Here is an 18,220-nt window from a genome sequence, read left to right as displayed (position 1 = left end):
TTAGAATCAGTGTAAAACTGGAGCAGGACAGTGCAGCTGCTTAAAAAGAATTAACGAATATATTACCTTAAAACCTTGCTGGGTTTTTAAATGAAACAATAAATTACCATAATACATTTTTAGGTATACTGAATGTTTATTTTACTTTGTGGGTTTGACATTTTTCTTTATTTGAACTTTCCTTAATGCAGAAAATATTCCATTGCTGTTTGTCTAGCAAATCCTGTTTATTTTAAACATCAATCATCCATAAACACGCATGGAACTGTCTATGATTTTCAGTTGCTACATATAAAGAAGTTGAAGAATACAAGCAAAATGTAAATCTGACATGCTGTTGTAAAGGCAATGAAACACTGACACAAACAGTACCATGAACTGATAACATGCTTCCATAAGAGGAGAATACACCGGTTGAGCCCTTGAGTGAGGCTTCAACCTCTTACTTTTTTGTTGTTAGTGTCCATTAATTTTGGTCACAAGTGGTGGCACTTACAGAGTTGGCAGTCATCATAGCTTTCCTGAAGTATCAGTAAATATAAAACAGGATGACAAAAAAAAGCCAAGCAATGCCAGTCATTTGTTAACACTTAGATGATCTTGACACAATTCTCCCTCAATAGAAACATCCTCACTTTCATGTATACACTGTACAATATTTATCAAGCTTTCGTTCTTTTCGCAATAAAAAAGTTGTTAATTCTGGGTGACTAAAAATGTAAATGCAAATGTTCTTACAAATAGATTGTAATTATTAACATTCATTACATATTGCTAGTGTTTACTGTTAAGGTTTTTGTTTGAGTTGACCAGATTAATTTCTTGGTAGATTATTTTGGACCCAGTTCCTTTTTTAGGACAAGCTTAATAAATATTGTTCAGTATATTACCTCTTTGCTAGCCTTATAATTTGAATGATGTTTCATGCAAATGATGTTCTACTGCACCCCAGCACAGACTTGCATTAATAATACACTATATTATACATCTTCAGTCATATTTCTTTCTTTGTTTTTAAAGCGGTTGAAGTCCAGTACAAACATGAATTATTGTGAACAATCTGTCTAATTTGAACATTATTAAGCATATTAAAAAAAGAATTGTTACCTACATTTCTAAACAGTCTCACAGCATTCACGTCTATGGCTTGCTGATTACTGATACTACATAAGCATTTTTATGCAAACAAACTTGTTTATTAGTGGAAAATGAATGTAGTTCTAGCAACTGTGTAGCCATCAAAATTCATTGCAGAGTGCGAAAACAGCCAAATAACAGGAGCTAACAATTTTACAAATTATTTACACTGTCACGAAAGGTTTTTTTTGTTTTTTGTTTTTTTTACTTGTGTGTGATTTAGAGGTGAACCAGTTGTTTCTTTTGATTGGTATGAAACTGTGCTGAAACCGTTGACCTTATCTTGTGAGAGATTTTGTTCTGTCAGTTCCCATTACGCACATTAGTCCTGGCCTGTTCTCCAGAACCATACTGTGCCTTTGCATTGGAGTTGGGAATAGGTGTCAACTCCTGCAGGCAAATGGTGAGAAGAAATGTAAACATTAAATGCAATAGTTTTAATCAATGTTAAATTATATCCACATTTAATTAAAAATGAATTCTGCTATGGAATTTTTAACTCCAATGTGTAAAGCTTACAGTTATAGTTTTTAACTAAATATATGCCAAAAACTATTCTACAAAGCAGCCATGACAACATGTATGCATGATATTACATTTTATAGCAGTAGTCCTACCTTAATAGCACTAACAGACAGGGCATACACTCCGAAAAGTGCCACAACCAAACCGATAATACACACTAATACCAAAGAGCCAATCAAGGTGCCCAGAATGCCATTCACCAGGAACTGTAAAAAAGATAGAAAAGATTATTGAGCTAACATGATATAAGAAATAATACAATACTTTCCAGAGCTAAAAGCATAAACGTAAACTATATAAATAGATATTACTCCTCAAATAAGATACATACACTCACAGAACACTTTATCAGGAACACTATACTAATGCTGGGTAGGGCAGCTTCAATTCTTCATGGACATTGATTCTACAAGATGTTGGACACATTCCCTTGAGATTCTGGTCCATGTTGACATGACTGCATGATGTAATTCCTGCAGATTTTTCAGATGCTGTGAATTTTCTGTTCTACCACATCCCAAAGGTGTTGTACTGGATTTAATTTCACTGAACTCAATCTCATGTTCATGAAACCAGTTTGATTATTTTAGTTTTGTGACACGGTGCATTATCATTAGAAGAGGATAAATTGTGCCAATGAAGGGATGCACATGGTCAGCAACAAATCAATTAAACATCCTGTGGCATTCAAGTGATGATTGATTGGTATGGGCCCAAAGTGTGCCAAGAAAACCTTCCCCACACCATTACACCACCTCCACCAGCCTGGACTTCCCAAGTCATGTTGGGTCCATAGATTCATGATCTTGGTGCAAAATTCTGACCATACCATCTGTGTGATTCAGCCGAGATTCACCAGACCAGGCTACATTTTTACAGTCTTCAATTGTCCAGTTTAGTGATGCTGTGCCCACTGCAGCCTCAGCTTTCTTTTCTTGGTTCACAGAAGTGGAAGCTGAGGTGGACTTCTGCTGGTATAGTCCATCTATCTGAGTTACTGTAGCCTTCCTCTCAGCTCAAATCATTATGGCCATTCTCTGTTGGCCTCTCTCCATAACAAGGTGTTTCCATCCTCTGAACTGCTGCTCACTGGATTTTTTTTCTGTATTGCACCATTCTGTGTAAACTCTAGAGACTGTTGTGTGTGAAAATCCCAGGAGATCAGCATTTATAGAAATACTCAAACCAGCCTGTGTGGCATCAGCAATCATGCCATGGTCAAAATCACATTTTTTAACCCAGTCTAATAGTTCATGTGAACATTACCTGAAGCTGCTGACCCAAATCTGCATGATTTTATGCCTTGCACTTCTGCATCACAATTGGCTAATTAGATAATTGCATGAATATGTGTACGGGTGGTCCTAATAAAGTTCTCTGTGAGTGCAGAAAATACAATCCTGTGTCAGATGCTCAAAGGAAAATGTTATACTTTGTTAGAAAATAAAACTCTGTATTGAAATAGTTGTGATATTTTTTTATTGGTTGTTAGAAAAAAACTATCATTCCTAATAAACTTTTTCAGAAAACCAAAGGAAGTTATTATTGTTGCAGAGGCACTACTTTGTTAAACTGGTCAATGGAGCATACAATAAAGCACAGAATATAACTCACCTCTCTCTGTCCCTTTTTATCTCCTTCTCCACAGCAAGCCCACAATGAATGGCGTGGGTCACAACACCACTGAAACGAGCAGGGCAGAGCCTGGAGTCACACCTTTCTCAAAGGTGATACACACCTTCCTAGATATCCATCTATTTATTCAGTTTGGAATGTAGTTCATCCAAATGACAATTGCTTCACATTATAACTGATGCTTTCTGTTCGTATACTGTATACTGTAATGAATTATATATAAAATAAACTAACCACAATCTACGGGATAATTGTGAAATTACTTTGAATGTATATATTCCTGTACTGAACATTAAATATTGTCATTAAAAAGAAGATTCAACATTTGTAATAAAATAAGGAAAGGTCTTGCTTCACAGGTAATAGTTGACAAATCAAAACAAAAAAATACTATTGATTATATATTTGGTATGTGAGTGACATATAGTATAGGAAGTATAACATTTTCCAATTCGAGCATCACACATTTGAATATATAATATGAATTTAACTGATCATACACATAAGTATATTACTGCAACACAGCTATAAAGTCCATGACTGGTGCAATATTTTTTTCCAGGTCAGTGAGTTATAAAATTATGTTGCAGATGTTTTCTTGGCATTGGCATATTAAATAATGCAAAAAGTCTTAAGTGTCTAAGGTAGCAGATGTTTACCTCAGTGTCTCTGTAGTAGTACGATTCCCCACGAAAGGGTACATGTCGGGCTATGAGACCAAATCCGACAATATCAAATGCTGCGGTTAGCAACTGCAAAACAATAGTTGTACCCACCTGTGAAAATAAAAAAGACAAATGTGAAGTCTCTGTATAAAAATCTGCTTCTAAATTGCAGGCATACTGTATACTGCAGTGTTGAGTTCAACAGAGTTCTTCCTTGAGTCCAGGGTGAATGAAACTGGACACATTCCCAGAAGAGAGACACTGAGCAGCAGAGTGACAAATGCGTTGTACACAGATAGTATTGATGCTGGCATGAGCCGGAAGGATCAAATAACAATAATATATATACGAAAAATTAAAAAAAAAATTATAGAGACCATGAAGCAATGTAAGACATGGCAGATTTTACAGTTGTGACTACTCTAAGACTGAACATTCAACAATATATCGGCCTTTCAGCTTAACTGGAACAAGTACATCAAGGAAGTGCAATGAAAGATGAAAGAACCTTTGAGAAAATATAAGTAAATTACTGGCTTCACTGAAGTAGCCAGTGAAATGCCAGTAAATTACTGGCATTTCAGTCACAGTGCTAACATCATCATCATCATCATCATCGTCCAAAAAAAAGTCATTCACCTATTTACCTCAAAAAAGACACTAAGACACATGTCTAGGCTGCTGAAGAAGCAAGATTTCAGCTATCAGTCAGCACTGGGTGCTGTCCAAGGGGCTAGGTTGCACAAGCCCAGCATTTTCTAAAATACAAGTACTTAACAGATGCACTTTATGCATTTATTATAGTCATTATATGAGAATGTCTTTTACATTAGGGATACAAAATATCATACCAGACATTTAGAGGGTCTCCTACCAGTATGCACCAAGACAATTCCAGTGATAAGGAGCTGCAGGAAAGAGCAATAAAAAACACTGCATCACTTCAGTAAGTCAAACTAAGACAACTAAATTGTTTAAGAACCCTAAATATCTTATAACATGACGTGAAGCACACCAGCTCTCTTGTTTACTTATTTATGACAAACACCCAGAAAAAGCACTCTACACCCTTAAATCTACACCTATAAAGGGTCCTTTAACTTGATCTTAAGGTGGATTCTGTGTGGAGCCCCAAACAACACTGTATTCCCCAACCAGACAGGGTTTACATTTAAAAAGCTACAGGATCCCTTAACTATCAGCAGAATCACTGACAAAACATTTTTTTTCTAAGTGTATATTAAAATTACAACTAACCATTCATTTCTTCGCTCCTTACTCCACTGATCTAAGTATTGTTTGAGTTATTGTCACAATTGTATGTTGTAGTGAAGAAGATATTTAGTGTTCATAAGAGCCAAGCCTTACTTGAGCACCATTCAGGATGAGGATGATGACCTCCCGCTGGATGTGATAGTGCAGTTTATACACAATCGTGCTCAGAATGACCGTCAGCAAGCCAATGATGATCTGCACTGCCTTTTGAACAGATAAGCAGCTTATAATAGAATACACACCACTATGTTACTCTTTCATGATTAGTTAAGTTAATCCAGGTATGGATTTCAAAACTATCTGAAATAAATCAAGATCATCTACTATAGTGCAAAAAAAAAAAAAGCACTCCATGTAATCTAAACGTGCAAAAGAAGTCTGGCTAATGGATCTGCTCCAAAGCACTGCTGCATCTCTTTGCTTACGTGTTTGTTTACTTGTGTGTGTGTGTGTGTGTGTGAGAGAGAGAGAGAGAGAGAGAGAGAGTTATATGGGCGTTTCCTTGAATAGTAAGTAGAATTTTAATCACAGAAATGAATTTTAAAATGACCAGGACTAGTGTCTGACACAACTAGGTGCAAAATCTATACTCAGCAATATTTAGGCCACTAATCGCATTGCTGTTGTCCATGGCGTAGAGTCTATATCAAATAGTCTAGTCTCTTCCTATCAGAAAAACAACTCACCCCAAGGGTTTTGGGCTCGCTGCTCTTGAACGCCTTAATCTGAGACGGATACAGCGACATGGTGCTCTGTGTGTGAGCCAAACACAGTCAGCGACACGACATTAATCAGCATCACAGCAACATCACAGCATCCCAGTCTGGGACTGAACCGCATCACACACATAAACACACACACACATACACACACACACACGCGTGCACGCACTCTTTACATCTTCAAGTTAAAAAAAGCGCAAATGGTCTAAAAATCAAAATGTTGCGATTGCATTTGCATGCATGGAGCTTGAACAAGCCCTACCTTGAGCCGTGCAGAGGTGATGCTGAAAAACCGAGGAGTGGTCCAAACCGCTGCAGCACTCTGTATGCAATGAGGTGAAGCAATCCGGACACAAACGAGGGCGAAATTGCAGCCCAGTGCTTCCTTACTCTAGAGTAATCTTGATTGCAAATGCAGAGTTGTCGGTGTGTGTCGGTATTTTAAGCTGGGTATGTATTATGCAAACGCTTCTGGGTTCTGTTGTGTGGTGTGGCGAACTGCAGTATTTACACTAGGGTTCTACGTCGTGGGTGTGGGAGGAGAAGAAAGTAATATGATGTTAAAGAGCCGACACTTCCAGTCTGTGTGTATGGAAAGGACATGCTCTAAAGGCAGACACAGTAAATGAGCCTCACCCCACTATGCTGTGAAGATAAATCTATAGCAATTGTGTCACTAAATCACACAATGACAAGAGGAACATACGTGATGCACATGTGGATTTATTGAAAAATACATCCATGCAGAATAACTGCAGGCAGTTTCAAAGGTTATAGAAAATTGTGAAATATCAAAAGCAGAATACATGAAACTTGTGTTATAGTGTTATCAGTTTATTGTATTTGGGATTCTTACATTAGTGTGCAAAAAGGTGCAAGTACATTTCTAAGCTACTATACTTCAAACCATGAAGTGCTTTCATACTTTGGGTTCACTCAAGCCTCTTGTATGTTTAGCAGAGCTGCATGGCTGCTGCATTTCCCCTGCAATCAAAACAACAGTAATGTAGCATGCATGTCAACTCTGTATTTCTGTGACCCATTATAGGTTAGATGGTTAGAGATGGAGGTGGAATGATTATTGACTGGATAAATCACTTTTACATGGATTACATTTCTACTGACACCTGTAAACCACAGAGTATAAACACAAAATTCATGAAATTTTGAAATATAATCATTAAACTAAAATTTTAGCTTTAATTGTATATCGATATGTAATCTCATCTCACATGTGTGAGGAAGTATTGCATATCCCTGGAAGCTTAACCGCTTATGGACCTTTGTTATGCATAAAATAAACAAACAAACAAACAAACAAACAATAAACAAGTTGGGAGTTTTATGAATTAAAATCACCCCACCTTGAATTTTGAGGCAATGTGTACAGAACAACAACCTCTTGCATTTACAAACACATGGTCAAATCACAGCATGGTAAGCATAGCTTTACAACTTTAAGATGTTTATGAGAAAATACATTACATTATATATGTAATGACAAAAAGAAACATTAACATTAAACATTTGTTTAGTTCTTATATATATATCCCAATAACACTGGGCACAAAGCTGGAATAAACTCTAAAGGTGTAAGATGTTAGGGGCATCTCTTCAATGCAGGGAACTGTATGTATGCAAATAGAAATTACCTCCAGCTACTCTGATTATAGACACACTTCCATGAGTTTGGAAACTGTTGATCTCTACCTTGTCTCTGATTGGCCTTAAAATTAAAATGATGGGTACGACAGTCATAATTAAACATTACATTTGACTTAAAAGCAATGCTCCATACAGCATAATAATAATAATAATAATAATAATAATAATAATAATATTATTATTATTATTATTATTAGTAGTAGTAGTAGTAGTAGTAGTAGTAGTAGTAATCAGTACTGCAGAAATTTGCATACCCCCAAGGAAGAGCCCAAAAAAACTCCAGGAACTGCTGGTGTGGTAACTAAAATGATGGTAACTAAAATTGCTCCTCAAACATAAACACCTCTAAAATTTCCTTAGTTCCTGAAAAAGTTACTGCATTGCTGAAAAGTTTCCTGAGTTTGAAATGTGCCTTCAGATAGTGGTTCTATGTCCTGGTCCTGTACCTGCCATTGTATCTAATCCACATAGCTGATGGCATTGGTATGTTAGGGCAGGATAAACACTAAAATGTACAATGGCATTTTAGGACCAAATATAAAAACAGAGTATTTGGTGAATAAAGTCATAATACATTAAGATAAATGTCATTATAAATCATGAAAAGAACCTGATTCTGATGCATGTCAGCTTGTATGTCAGCTTTACTGACACCACTCCATGTTACTGCAAAGCTATTCTATATTTTGTATAAGTAAAATATAGTGCATATTTAGCCATTTAGTTATTTGTCAAAGTAGACAAGAGTGAGAGTTCTGAGTAATTTGTATTACACTTGCCAAAATGTATGATACCCATGTTTCTGTCCATCGATAACTTTAACTTGCTAGGTTAGTTTAGCAAACATATTCTGCAGTGATATTTTATAATAAGCTCAAGGGTCATAGGGAGCCAAAAGCCTTTCCTAAGGCACACCAGGGATGTCAGTCAGCCTACCATACATGTAAACCTGGAGTAAACCACAGAAGAAAAGAAAGAACATGCAAACTCTAAGAATCAGACTACTGAGTCATAGAAGCAGAAAGGGAAACCATCAGCTTAGCCTTCTGGAAATCTTACCATTTTGTTCCCAAAGGCTTTAGCCTTGCAGGAAAAGACGATAGTTGTTGTACACACACACAGCTCCAACACGCACAAAATCAACAGGATGCCCTTTATTCCATGTATTAATTCCTGAATAATGTCAGAACAAAGTATGATTGTCAAAAATAGGTCAACTAATTCAAGCCAAATAACATGAGATATGGTTATGAACAATAAAACAGCACAATATTATTGAGCAAAATCACTAGTTTGCACAGGTTAAAACATGTTTTGTAAAGAAAAAAATGCAGTGGGAACACTTACCTGCAGACTCTCAACTTTATATTCGCATTCATGGTATGTGTGGTCGTATTCTGAAGTGTTACAGGTTTTCAAATCAGGTTGGACGGTAAATGCAAAGCAGAAATAGCAGATACCAGACATGGCCAGCAGAGCACTGATGATGTTCAGTGCAAGTGCACTTTTAATCTAACAAAAGAGAAGAAGCTAGACAGACTGTAGAACTGAGCAAAACATTCTGGAGTGATACAATGATATTAAATACACACTTGTATTTGTACCTGTACAACAAGGAAATGGCACAAAAGACAAATATTTGAAGAAGAAATGTACTGCAATGAAGCTTGTTGAATTCCATCATATAGGTTACTTACAAGTGGAGGATAGGTTCCCTTGTGTGCACCCAAAGTTACAGATCCAGAGAAGATAAACTGGAAAATATTAGTGACTTGTAAATAGGTTTTAATGTTTGTTCTCTGTCTCTGGTCACTACTGTTCACCATGTTTTGCAACTCTAGCAAGTTAAAAAGTAGGAAAAATAAAGTATCACAAGTGGCATAAAATAGCTGGACAGCCAGGCTTACAATCAGTAGTTAATCAATACAAATACACTAAACCATGAAGTCAACTCCTAATACTGTTACTGTGCTTTGCCGACATGCTACAGAATAATATAAAATGTTTTAACAGCTTAAAGCTAGACTTGCTTTCAGCAGTCATGCAAAAGGATGCCAGTGGAGCCAAAGCTGCTAATACTTACTGATAGTCCAAGCCCCAGAGAGATCTCACTATACAGAATTTGTGTGAACCAGGTAATTGCCCCCATAGCCATCATTATGATCCCAATCATGATCTGCACAGTCTAAGAAAGGCCAAAATCCAAAATCAGTCAATTTAAAATTATACACAAGTTATTAAAATTAAAAAAATAAAATAAATGTTTTTTATCAGCTCATCTCTATTTGCCACATCTATAGCATACACTTCCACACCTTGTACTAACATTTTTGGGTAAGCTTCAAAATATTTATTCAGATTGAATTATCTAGAACACAAAAATAATAATAAATAGATGTAAGTGAACTGAAAAATATGAAAAAGATCTAGATCACTCTAATTAGTTACTCATAGCACCTGATACACTATATTGCCAAAAGTATTCGCTCACCTGCCTTGACTCGCATATGAACTTAAGTGACATCCCATTCCTAATCCATAGGGTTCAATATGACGTCGTTCCACCCTTTGCAGCTATAACAGCTTCAACTCTTCTGGGAAGGCTGTCCACAAGGTTTAGGAGTGTGTTTATGGGAATTTTTGACCATTCTTCCAGAAGCGCATTTGTGAAGTCACACACTGATGTTGGACGAGAAGGCCTGGCTCTCAGTCTCCGCTCTAATTCATCCCAAAGGTGTTCTATCGGGTTGAGGTCAGGACTCTGTGCAGGCCAGTCAAGTTCATCCACACCAGACTCTGTCATCCATGTCTTTATGGACCTTGCTTTGTGCACTGGTGCACAGTCATGTTGGAAGAGGAAGGGGCCAGCTCCAAACTGTTCCCACAAAGTTGGGAGCATGGAATTGTCCAAAATGTCTTGGTATGCTGAAGCATTCAGAGTTCCTTTCACTGGAACTAAGGGGCCAAGCCCAGCTCCTGAAAAACAACCCCACACCATAATCCCCCCTCCACCAAACTTTACACTTGGCACAATGCAGTCAGACAAGTACCGTTCTCCTGGCAACCGCCAAACCCAGACTCGTCCATCAGATTGCCAGATGGAGAAGCGCGATTCGTCACTCCAGAAAACGCGTCTCCACTGCTCTAGAGTCCAGTGGCGGCGTGCTTTACACCACTGCATCCGACGCTTTGCATTGCACTTGGTGATGTATGGCTTGGATGCAGCTGCTCGGCCATGGAAACCCATTCCATGAAGCTCTCTGCGCACTGTTCTTGAGCTAATCTGAAGGCCACGTGAAGTTTGGAGGTCTGTAGCGATTGATTCTGCAGAAAGTTGGCGACCTCTTCGCACTATGCGCCTCAGCATCCGCTGACCCCGCTCCGTCAGTTTACGTGGCCTACCACTTCGTGGCTGAGTTGCTGTCGTTCCCAAACACTTCCATGTTCTTATAATACAGCTGACAGTTGACTGTGGAATATTTAGGAGCGAGGAAATTTCACGACTGGATTTGTTGCACAGGTGGCATCCTATCACAGTTCCACGCTGGAATTCACTGAGCTCCTGAGAGCGACCCATTCTTTCACAAATGTTTGTAAAAACAGTCTGCATGCCTAGGTGCTTGATTTTATACACCTGTGGCCATGGAAGTGATTGGAACACCTGATTCTGATTATTTGGATGGCTGAGCGAATACTTTTGGCAATATAGTGTATCTCAACATTATAGTTATATAACAAATCTAGACTTAACTGTTTTACCAAACAAGTGTTCACTTTTATTTGTATAGTGCTTTTAACAATGAACATTTTCACAAAGTATCTGTACAGAAAAATATAAATTAATGACATCAATTTTACATGAATCCCTAATGAGCAAATGGCATTAAAAACCCCAGCAGATATTGTAGAAACCTTGAGAGGAACCAAAATCAACAGAAAACTCTCTTCTATAACTGTACTGTATGGTCAAAAAGTGCACCTGTAACCAGGAAATTCACAAGAATTCTTTCTCAGTCATAATGATTTTAAGCCAACTTGCTTTTTTTTTATAGAAAGCAGAGACTGTTGTTATATTGTCCCTTCCTCAGAAACTGTCACTGAGAAGGATGATCAGTCTTACCCCTAATGCTACAGGCTCTCCCTTCAGGAACATCCTGGTCATGTAGGGTACTTCAGGTACTTTTATCTTCTTGTTTTTCTTCTCACCTGGACACTGGACAGGCTCTGGACTCACCAGAGGGACGGTCTGGGTCACTTCATAAGCATCTGTCATCAGTGTGGTGGCCATTTCTCAAGAATACAAGACCCAAGCTCACAGTGTCTATAAAGTATGGACGTTCATAAATCATGCTTGCAGTATTTACTGACTAGAATAGATTTTGAAAGATATGTACATAATACAAATTAATTCTATTACATAGACTATAATTTATTTGTTTTATTTACAGTGCAGTATGTTATATATACATGCAGTAAATATATTTCGTGCTAATACATGCCAAAAATTAGAAAATGTGTGCAGCATGTAGGCTGTGTGTGTGTGTGTGTGTGTGTGGCATGATACATAGATTGCTTTAGCAATGTTAAGTATGAAACTGTAGGCAATCATATCAGAGCTGCTTGTGTTCAGGTTAGTAGCTGTAAATAAAGCGTCTAAAACAAAATGGAAACACGCGGAAAATGAGGCCTAAGGACACAAAACCGTTAGAACAACCACGTTATTATTTTTGGGGCCGTCTTTAGACCCCCAAATTACGTGTGTGTGTGTGTGTGTGTGTGTGTGTGTGTGTGTGTGTGTGTGTGTTTTCCACTCGAATATTACACAAATATTGCGGTCAGCAGTGACGACGTCGTTCAGGCGCTGGAAACAAATTCCCTTTAGGATATATTTGTAAACATCTAAACTGCCATTTGACCACTGATATCTATCAAAGACATTTAGAGCCAATAATAATAATAAAAAAAAATCCTAAGCTTGTAGTAGATTTCAACTTACCAAACTGATCGTGCGTTCCAAGATTCGTGTTTGTGTCCCGATAGGTTTCAGTTTCATTTCAGTGAGGTTGATTTAGAACGGCGTCAATTTCACATAGTATCGTGGTCGTAAAAATATTCCAGAATTAAATACAAAATTTAAAAAATAAAAGAAAAATCTAAAAGAAAAGAACACAATATACTAGGAATTAAAAACAAAATTTTTATTTTCCTTCCTTTCTTTACTCGGATGCTTGTTCTTTCTGCTGGGTTTTGCACGTTATTTAATTTTCTCTTTATTCACGCTTCAGTTTTCTGTGTTCTTCTATCCAAGTTGCTAGTTTAATAATAATAATAATAATAATAATAATAATAATAATAATAATAATAATAATAATAATAGTAGCGTTTTATTAAGATTAAGGGCAAGATAAAAGTCTCCACTGGTCCTCAAATGACAGCCCTGATATAGCCAACCAATAAAGGGACGTCACTGACGCGCGACTCTGCAGGTTAGTGTTTTTTATTTATTTATTTATTTATTTATTTATTTTTATTATTAAACAGTACAGACATCGAACCATTAAGACAATAGGACAATACAATTATAAACATTAGGACAAGAAAACAGAGAGAAAAACAAAAAGAATACAAGAATATACATATAGACTTATTGCCAGGATAAGAAGAATATAGAAATAAATCTCAAGGAGACACAAAGGACGAATATAAAGATACAGTTTTCATTGGTTTCAAATTAACAGAACTTTGGATAGTTTCCATATACAAGTCCACTTTGAATAACGAAAAGAGAGGTTTAGAGCTAGTAAACTTTTGTCTGTGAATATGAAATTTAGCTAACAGCAAACACAAATTAATAATATAATACTTCCCTATATTCTCTTTTGAGTATTCAAATAATCCAAAGAAAGCATCTTTAAAACAAAAAGAAAAGTCACTTACCAAGTAAGTTTGAATAAATTTTAAAAAATCTGACCAAACTTTTTCTGTGCGGGTGCATTGCCAAAACAAATGAATGAGGTCTTCTTCAGAGGAATGACAAAAACAACAATTCATCTCAATATCTGACTTGTATTTCCTCAAAAAACTTTAGTTGGGTAACATTTGTGAATCAATTTAAATGTTATTTATTTTACTTTATTTGTAAGCCGATATTTATGAGGCAAGGTCCATATACTTTCTCCCAAGGTATATTCTCCACAATATTATTCCAGTAGGGTTATATTTAAGGAATTGTTCTGGAAGAGAGCTCTGATTTTATAGTTATTTTTATGTTCGTCTGCAGAAACGCATACATTTCTCTTGCAACAGAACAGACACATCAGAGGGAATGGTATTGAAAACAACAGCATATTCATCACCAGATACAGGAATATTATACTTCTGTAAGAAATTTGAATAGTTGTAAAGTCTGTCATGTGACTGAAAAAGCTGACCAACTAAAAGAAGGTTGTTTTCAAACTAGTTGTTAAAGAAAAGTGATTTATTCTTGTAAAGAACATCCTTATTATTCCATAAATAATATCTGTGCGGAGAAAAGTTGTGTTTGTAAATTAAGGACCAGGCCAAGAGCATCTGCTTATGAAAATTAGAAAGTTTGAGAGGGATCTTTGAAACATTATAATTACAGAGTAAGAGAAAATTCAGGCCACCAACTTTAGAGAAAATAAAATTAGGGATAATATTCCAGAGTGAAGAGGGTTTTTAAAAAAATTCTTAAGCCAATTAATTTTAAAAGTATTGTTTAAGGTGGTAAAATCTAAATAATCCAGTCCCCCCTGTTTTGTTGTATTCATTATTACTGATTTTCTAATATAGTGGGTTTCATTTTTCCAAACAAAATTGTTTAACATGCTATCAATGTTTTTCAATATTCCTTTATCAATATTCAAGGAAAGAGCAGCATAAGTCAGTCGAGACAATCCTTCAGCCTCTGCAGGTTAGTGTTTGAGTCTTCTGGTGCGAAATTGAGTCAATAGCTTTACGACTTTTTTTTTTTTCTCGAAATCAAATAAAAGATATGGCAAATGGATTTCTCTGAAAACTTCCCTTGTCTATCTTCTAACTCATTTGGGGATCTTTGAATTTAGACCATATTATCAAAACTTATTTCTGATTGTTTACTTAATTTAGCCAGCCAGTTATTATCCTCACTGCCTTTTCTCCCAACAGACACTAATATTTTTGATAACATGACTTATGAGGAAAGGCTGAGAAATAAATAGGATGCCAGACCAACAGATGCACACATAGATTAGATTAGATTAGATTAGATTCAACTTTATTGTCACTGTGCAGAGTACATGTACAGAGCCAATGAAATGCAGTTAGCATCCAAACAGAACTGCATAAGTGGCATATTTACAATAAATTTAAAATAAAGAAATACAGCTATGGGGATGATGGGGATGGAAAGATGGGATTGAATGGATAAATGGAGGACAAGGTTTTTAATATTTTTTTTGTTTGTTTGTGAGATTGTGTGCCAATCCTGCATTCTGTGTACCAAATAAGTAGTGTATCTATTGTGTTATCAATTTAACCTTCCTTTTGGATTACAGATCATTATTCCCACCCTGCTATAATACAGTGTTGGAGGCATAAAAATGATCTTTTTTTAGGTATTTGTGCTGCACAGAAAATTAGCACCAGGAATGTAAATATTTTAATTTGTTCATTAACTAATGGTGGTTGTTTATGCATGAAAGACAATTATTAAAGTAATGATCTACATTTTCATATAATTCCATATTAATGTTGCTGCTGTCTATCTGCAGTTGATTACACAATAGTGATTCAACACACATAGTTCATGAAAGCTTTTTGATGTTTCTATTCTAAATCCCTGCGGTTTGGTGGATGTGTCTCTGACAGACGTCCTGTTCAACAAGTCATTTATTTTACATTTTCAGGTATTATTATTTCAATTTTCTTCACACACACAAAGCATTAATGGTGAACATTTTTGACTTTATAAAATGATTTTCTCAAGTCTTAGTGATCGGCCCCTATTAAACAATAAAGAAAGTAAGATCTTTTTTATATAAACTTTATTATTATAATCAACTTAATTATTTCCTGCATTTTGTATAACCATAGACCCTAAATGTATATAAATGCAGGTAATGGGATTCAAAGCTAAACCATTTTCCCCCATTTCATGCCCCCCCTTTTTCTGGCCACTAGAGACCCCCACTGCCTTTTTGTTGGTTTCCAGTCTCTGTTGTTATGTCTAATGTGTCACCTGTGCTTTGTTTAGGTTTGTGTATTTAAGTCACCCTCAGTTACTCTGTTTTATGGCCTTGTCCTTAAAATGCTTTGTGCATCTGGTATAGTTCTTTGTTTTGATTTGTTGACAAGTGCTCTTTTGAATGCCTTATGGATTTATTTTGTAGACTAATTGGAATTACTTTGTGGAAGTATTGACTTTTTGTTTTTTGACTCCTGTGAACCTTTTGAAAGCTTTTGGATGAACCTTGTGGATTTGGGGGATTTATTCTTTGGAACTACTGTCAAGTCTTTTGAGCTGGAATCGTTTTGTGGATTATTTGACTTTCATTATCATCTAATTAAAGATACATAAACATATCTGCAGAACTGTGATCTGGTCATCTGCATTTGGGTTCAGCCCCCTTTGATTGTGTTCAAGTTTTCTCACTAGTCTTGCCCTCACACTCCTGACAGTTTCCAAGTTTAGCAGGCTCAGCAGTATCACTCTCAATTATGATTAATTAAATTAAAAAATTCATTAGACAAGAGGAATTTAGGGAGAAACGTAAATAACTGATGAGAAACTGAACAACTGTGTTTACTCTAGTGATCCACTGTGGGCCAGCAGAGCCAGCATGGAAGCACACCTCCTTAAATGCATCAGTTGCATTTCTGGGTTTAAAATGTGAGTTAAAGAAGGAAAATCACCAAACTGGATGCTGGCCTTTCAGGACTGGAGTTTGTACCTACGGATTAGTTTATAATCAGTGTCCATCTGCTGTGTGCTAGCCATACAACATGTGTTTTTAAATGTGGGGTTGGTTGTCTGTATTGAACCAAGGCAAGAAGACACCAAGTAATGAGTGAGAGAGTGTGTATGCATGAGTATGTCTGACACAGAGATTATGCTTATGTCTGAATAGACATACAGTAGGGTCTGATTGGTCCCCACCTCCCCACACACAGTCCCTGCTCCTCCCTTTCAGCAGCTACACCCCACCAGGTCACAATCCTACATCACAGACAAACCTACACAGTTGCACACACATTCCATTCACAGTCTAACACTATAAGGGGAATAAAACATTTCAGGATGTGTCATCATACCGCAATATCTATTTTCCTATTTAGTCTCTGATTCTCAGATTCTTAAATCTTACATTTTCTGATATCTGACAGCTGGGTCTGAGTTCAGTGTAGCTTGGAGTTGTTTCATTCATAGTAAGTTCTTTTACATAAAAAAAGCATTCAGCAAATCCACAAGTGAATGCTGCTAGAAGAATGACATTAAATCTGGTGAGATACTGTGGCGTGACTTTAAACAGGCCGTTCATGCTCGAAAATCCTCCAACGTGGCTGAATTAAAACAATACTCCAAAACAGAGTTGACCAAATTTTCTCCACAGTGATGTGAAAGACTCATTGCCAGTTCATTTATGATCGACTGCGGTTGTTGCTGCTGAAGGTGGCACAACTAGTTACTGGGTTTAGGGGCAATTACTTTTTCACATAGGGCCAGGCAGGTTTGGACAGCTTTTTTCCCTTAATAAATGATATTTTCATTTAAAAACTGCATTTTGTATTTACTTGGGTTATCTTTGTGTAATAAAATTTGCTTGATGATCTGAATCATTTAAGTGTGACAAATATGGAAAAAAAATCAGGAAGAAGCAAATAATTTTATTTTATTCATTTTGTCTACCTGCCAAAACAGCCCTGACCCATCATGCAATGACATCTTTTAATCAGAGCCATCATTAACTTCTTTAGCAATTTGAGCAACAGTAGCTCGTCTGTTGGATCAGACCACACGGGCCAGCCTTCGCTCCTCACGTGCATCAATGAGCCTTGGCCGCCCATGTCTCTGTCGGTTCTCCACTGTTCCTTCCTTGGACCACTTTTAATAGATACTGACCACTGCAGACCGGGAACACCCCACAAGAGCTCCAGTTTTGGAGATGCTCTGATCCAGTCGTCTAGCCATCACAATTTGGCCCTTGTCAAACTCGCTTAAATCCTTACACTTGACCATTTTTCTGCTTCTAACACATCAACTTTGAGGACAAAATATTCTTGCTGTCTAATATATCCCACCCACTAACAGGTGCCATGATGGGGAGATAATCAGTGTTATTCACTTCATCTGTCATATATATATATATATATATATATATATATATATATATATATACAGCTCTGGAAAAAAATAAGAGACCACTGCAAAATAAACAGTTTCTTATGTTTTGTTTTTACAGGTGCATGTATTGGTGAGATGAACAGTTTGGTTTCATTTTTTGTGAACTGCTGACAATATTTCTCCAAAACTCAAAATAAAACTATTGTTATTTAGAGTGTATATTTAAAGGAAATGACAACACATCAAAATAACCC

The 18,220-nt window shown here is 36.5% G+C and overlaps 2 protein-coding genes across 4 annotated transcripts; both read right to left on the bottom strand.

Annotated features, from left to right (window-relative positions):
• Positions 1 to 891: 891 nt before the first annotated feature.
• Positions 892 to 6,513, bottom strand: si:dkey-7j14.5 (uncharacterized protein LOC556563 homolog). Of its 3 annotated transcripts, none has more exons than XM_058392353.1 (8): positions 6,222 to 6,513; positions 5,924 to 6,066; positions 5,331 to 5,441; positions 4,814 to 4,870; positions 3,957 to 4,073; positions 3,277 to 3,345; positions 1,755 to 1,868; positions 892 to 1,527 (listed from the first exon to the last, which is right to left on the bottom strand). In XM_058392353.1, the coding sequence occupies exons 2-8, from the start codon at positions 5,981 to 5,983 to the stop codon at positions 1,441 to 1,443; spliced, it is 615 nt and encodes a 204-aa protein (XP_058248336.1). In that variant the 5' UTR covers positions 5,984 to 6,066; positions 6,222 to 6,513; the 3' UTR covers positions 892 to 1,440. The 3 variants fall into 3 exon arrangements, with proteins under 3 accessions (XP_058248336.1, XP_058248326.1, XP_058248340.1); XM_058392343.1 differs by having other exon boundaries at positions 5,924 to 5,989; XM_058392357.1 differs by lacking the exon at positions 3,277 to 3,345 and having other exon boundaries at positions 5,924 to 5,989.
• A 153-nt stretch (positions 6,514 to 6,666) lies between these two features.
• LOC131354550 (membrane-spanning 4-domains subfamily A member 15-like) lies at positions 6,667 to 12,777 on the bottom strand. The gene is made up of 7 exons (XM_058392329.1): positions 12,621 to 12,777; positions 11,745 to 11,945; positions 9,708 to 9,809; positions 9,322 to 9,378; positions 8,972 to 9,136; positions 8,684 to 8,797; positions 6,667 to 6,943 (listed from the first exon to the last, which is right to left on the bottom strand). The coding sequence occupies exons 2-7, from the start codon at positions 11,910 to 11,912 to the stop codon at positions 6,896 to 6,898; spliced, it is 654 nt and encodes a 217-aa protein (XP_058248312.1). The 5' UTR covers positions 11,913 to 11,945; positions 12,621 to 12,777; the 3' UTR covers positions 6,667 to 6,895.
• Between the last annotated feature and the right edge of the window lie 5,443 nt (positions 12,778 to 18,220).

Source organism: Hemibagrus wyckioides, linkage group LG01 (assembly GCF_019097595.1).
Source record: "Hemibagrus wyckioides isolate EC202008001 linkage group LG01, SWU_Hwy_1.0, whole genome shotgun sequence".
Taxonomy (NCBI): Eukaryota; Metazoa; Chordata; class Actinopteri; order Siluriformes; family Bagridae; genus Hemibagrus; species Hemibagrus wyckioides.
Note: the sequence above shows the minus strand (reverse complement) of the source record. Positions and strands in the feature narration are given on the sequence as shown.

Excerpts from the sequence above, each read along its gene's own strand:
- si:dkey-7j14.5 (XM_058392353.1), bottom strand. The coding sequence starts at position 5,983 with ATGTCGCTGTATCCGTCTCAGATTAAGGCGTTCAAGAGCAGCGAGCCC. Across the intron at positions 5,442-5,923 it reads GCGAGCCCAAAACCCTTGGG|GCAGTGCAGATCATCATTGG; the intron begins GTGAGTTGTTTT and ends TCTGTTCAAAAG. Across the intron at positions 4,871-5,330 it reads TCATCCTGAATGGTGCTCAA|CTCCTTATCACTGGAATTGT; the intron begins GTAAGGCTTGGC and ends TCTTTCCTGCAG.
- LOC131354550 (XM_058392329.1), bottom strand. The coding sequence starts at position 11,912 with ATGGCCACCACACTGATGACAGATGCTTATGAAGTGACCCAGACCGTC. Across the intron at positions 9,137-9,321 it reads AGGGAACCTATCCTCCACTT|ATTAAAAGTGCACTTGCACT; the intron begins GTAAGTAACCTA and ends CTCTTTTGTTAG. Across the intron at positions 8,798-8,971 it reads ATAAAGTTGAGAGTCTGCAG|GAATTAATACATGGAATAAA; the intron begins GTAAGTGTTCCC and ends GACATTATTCAG.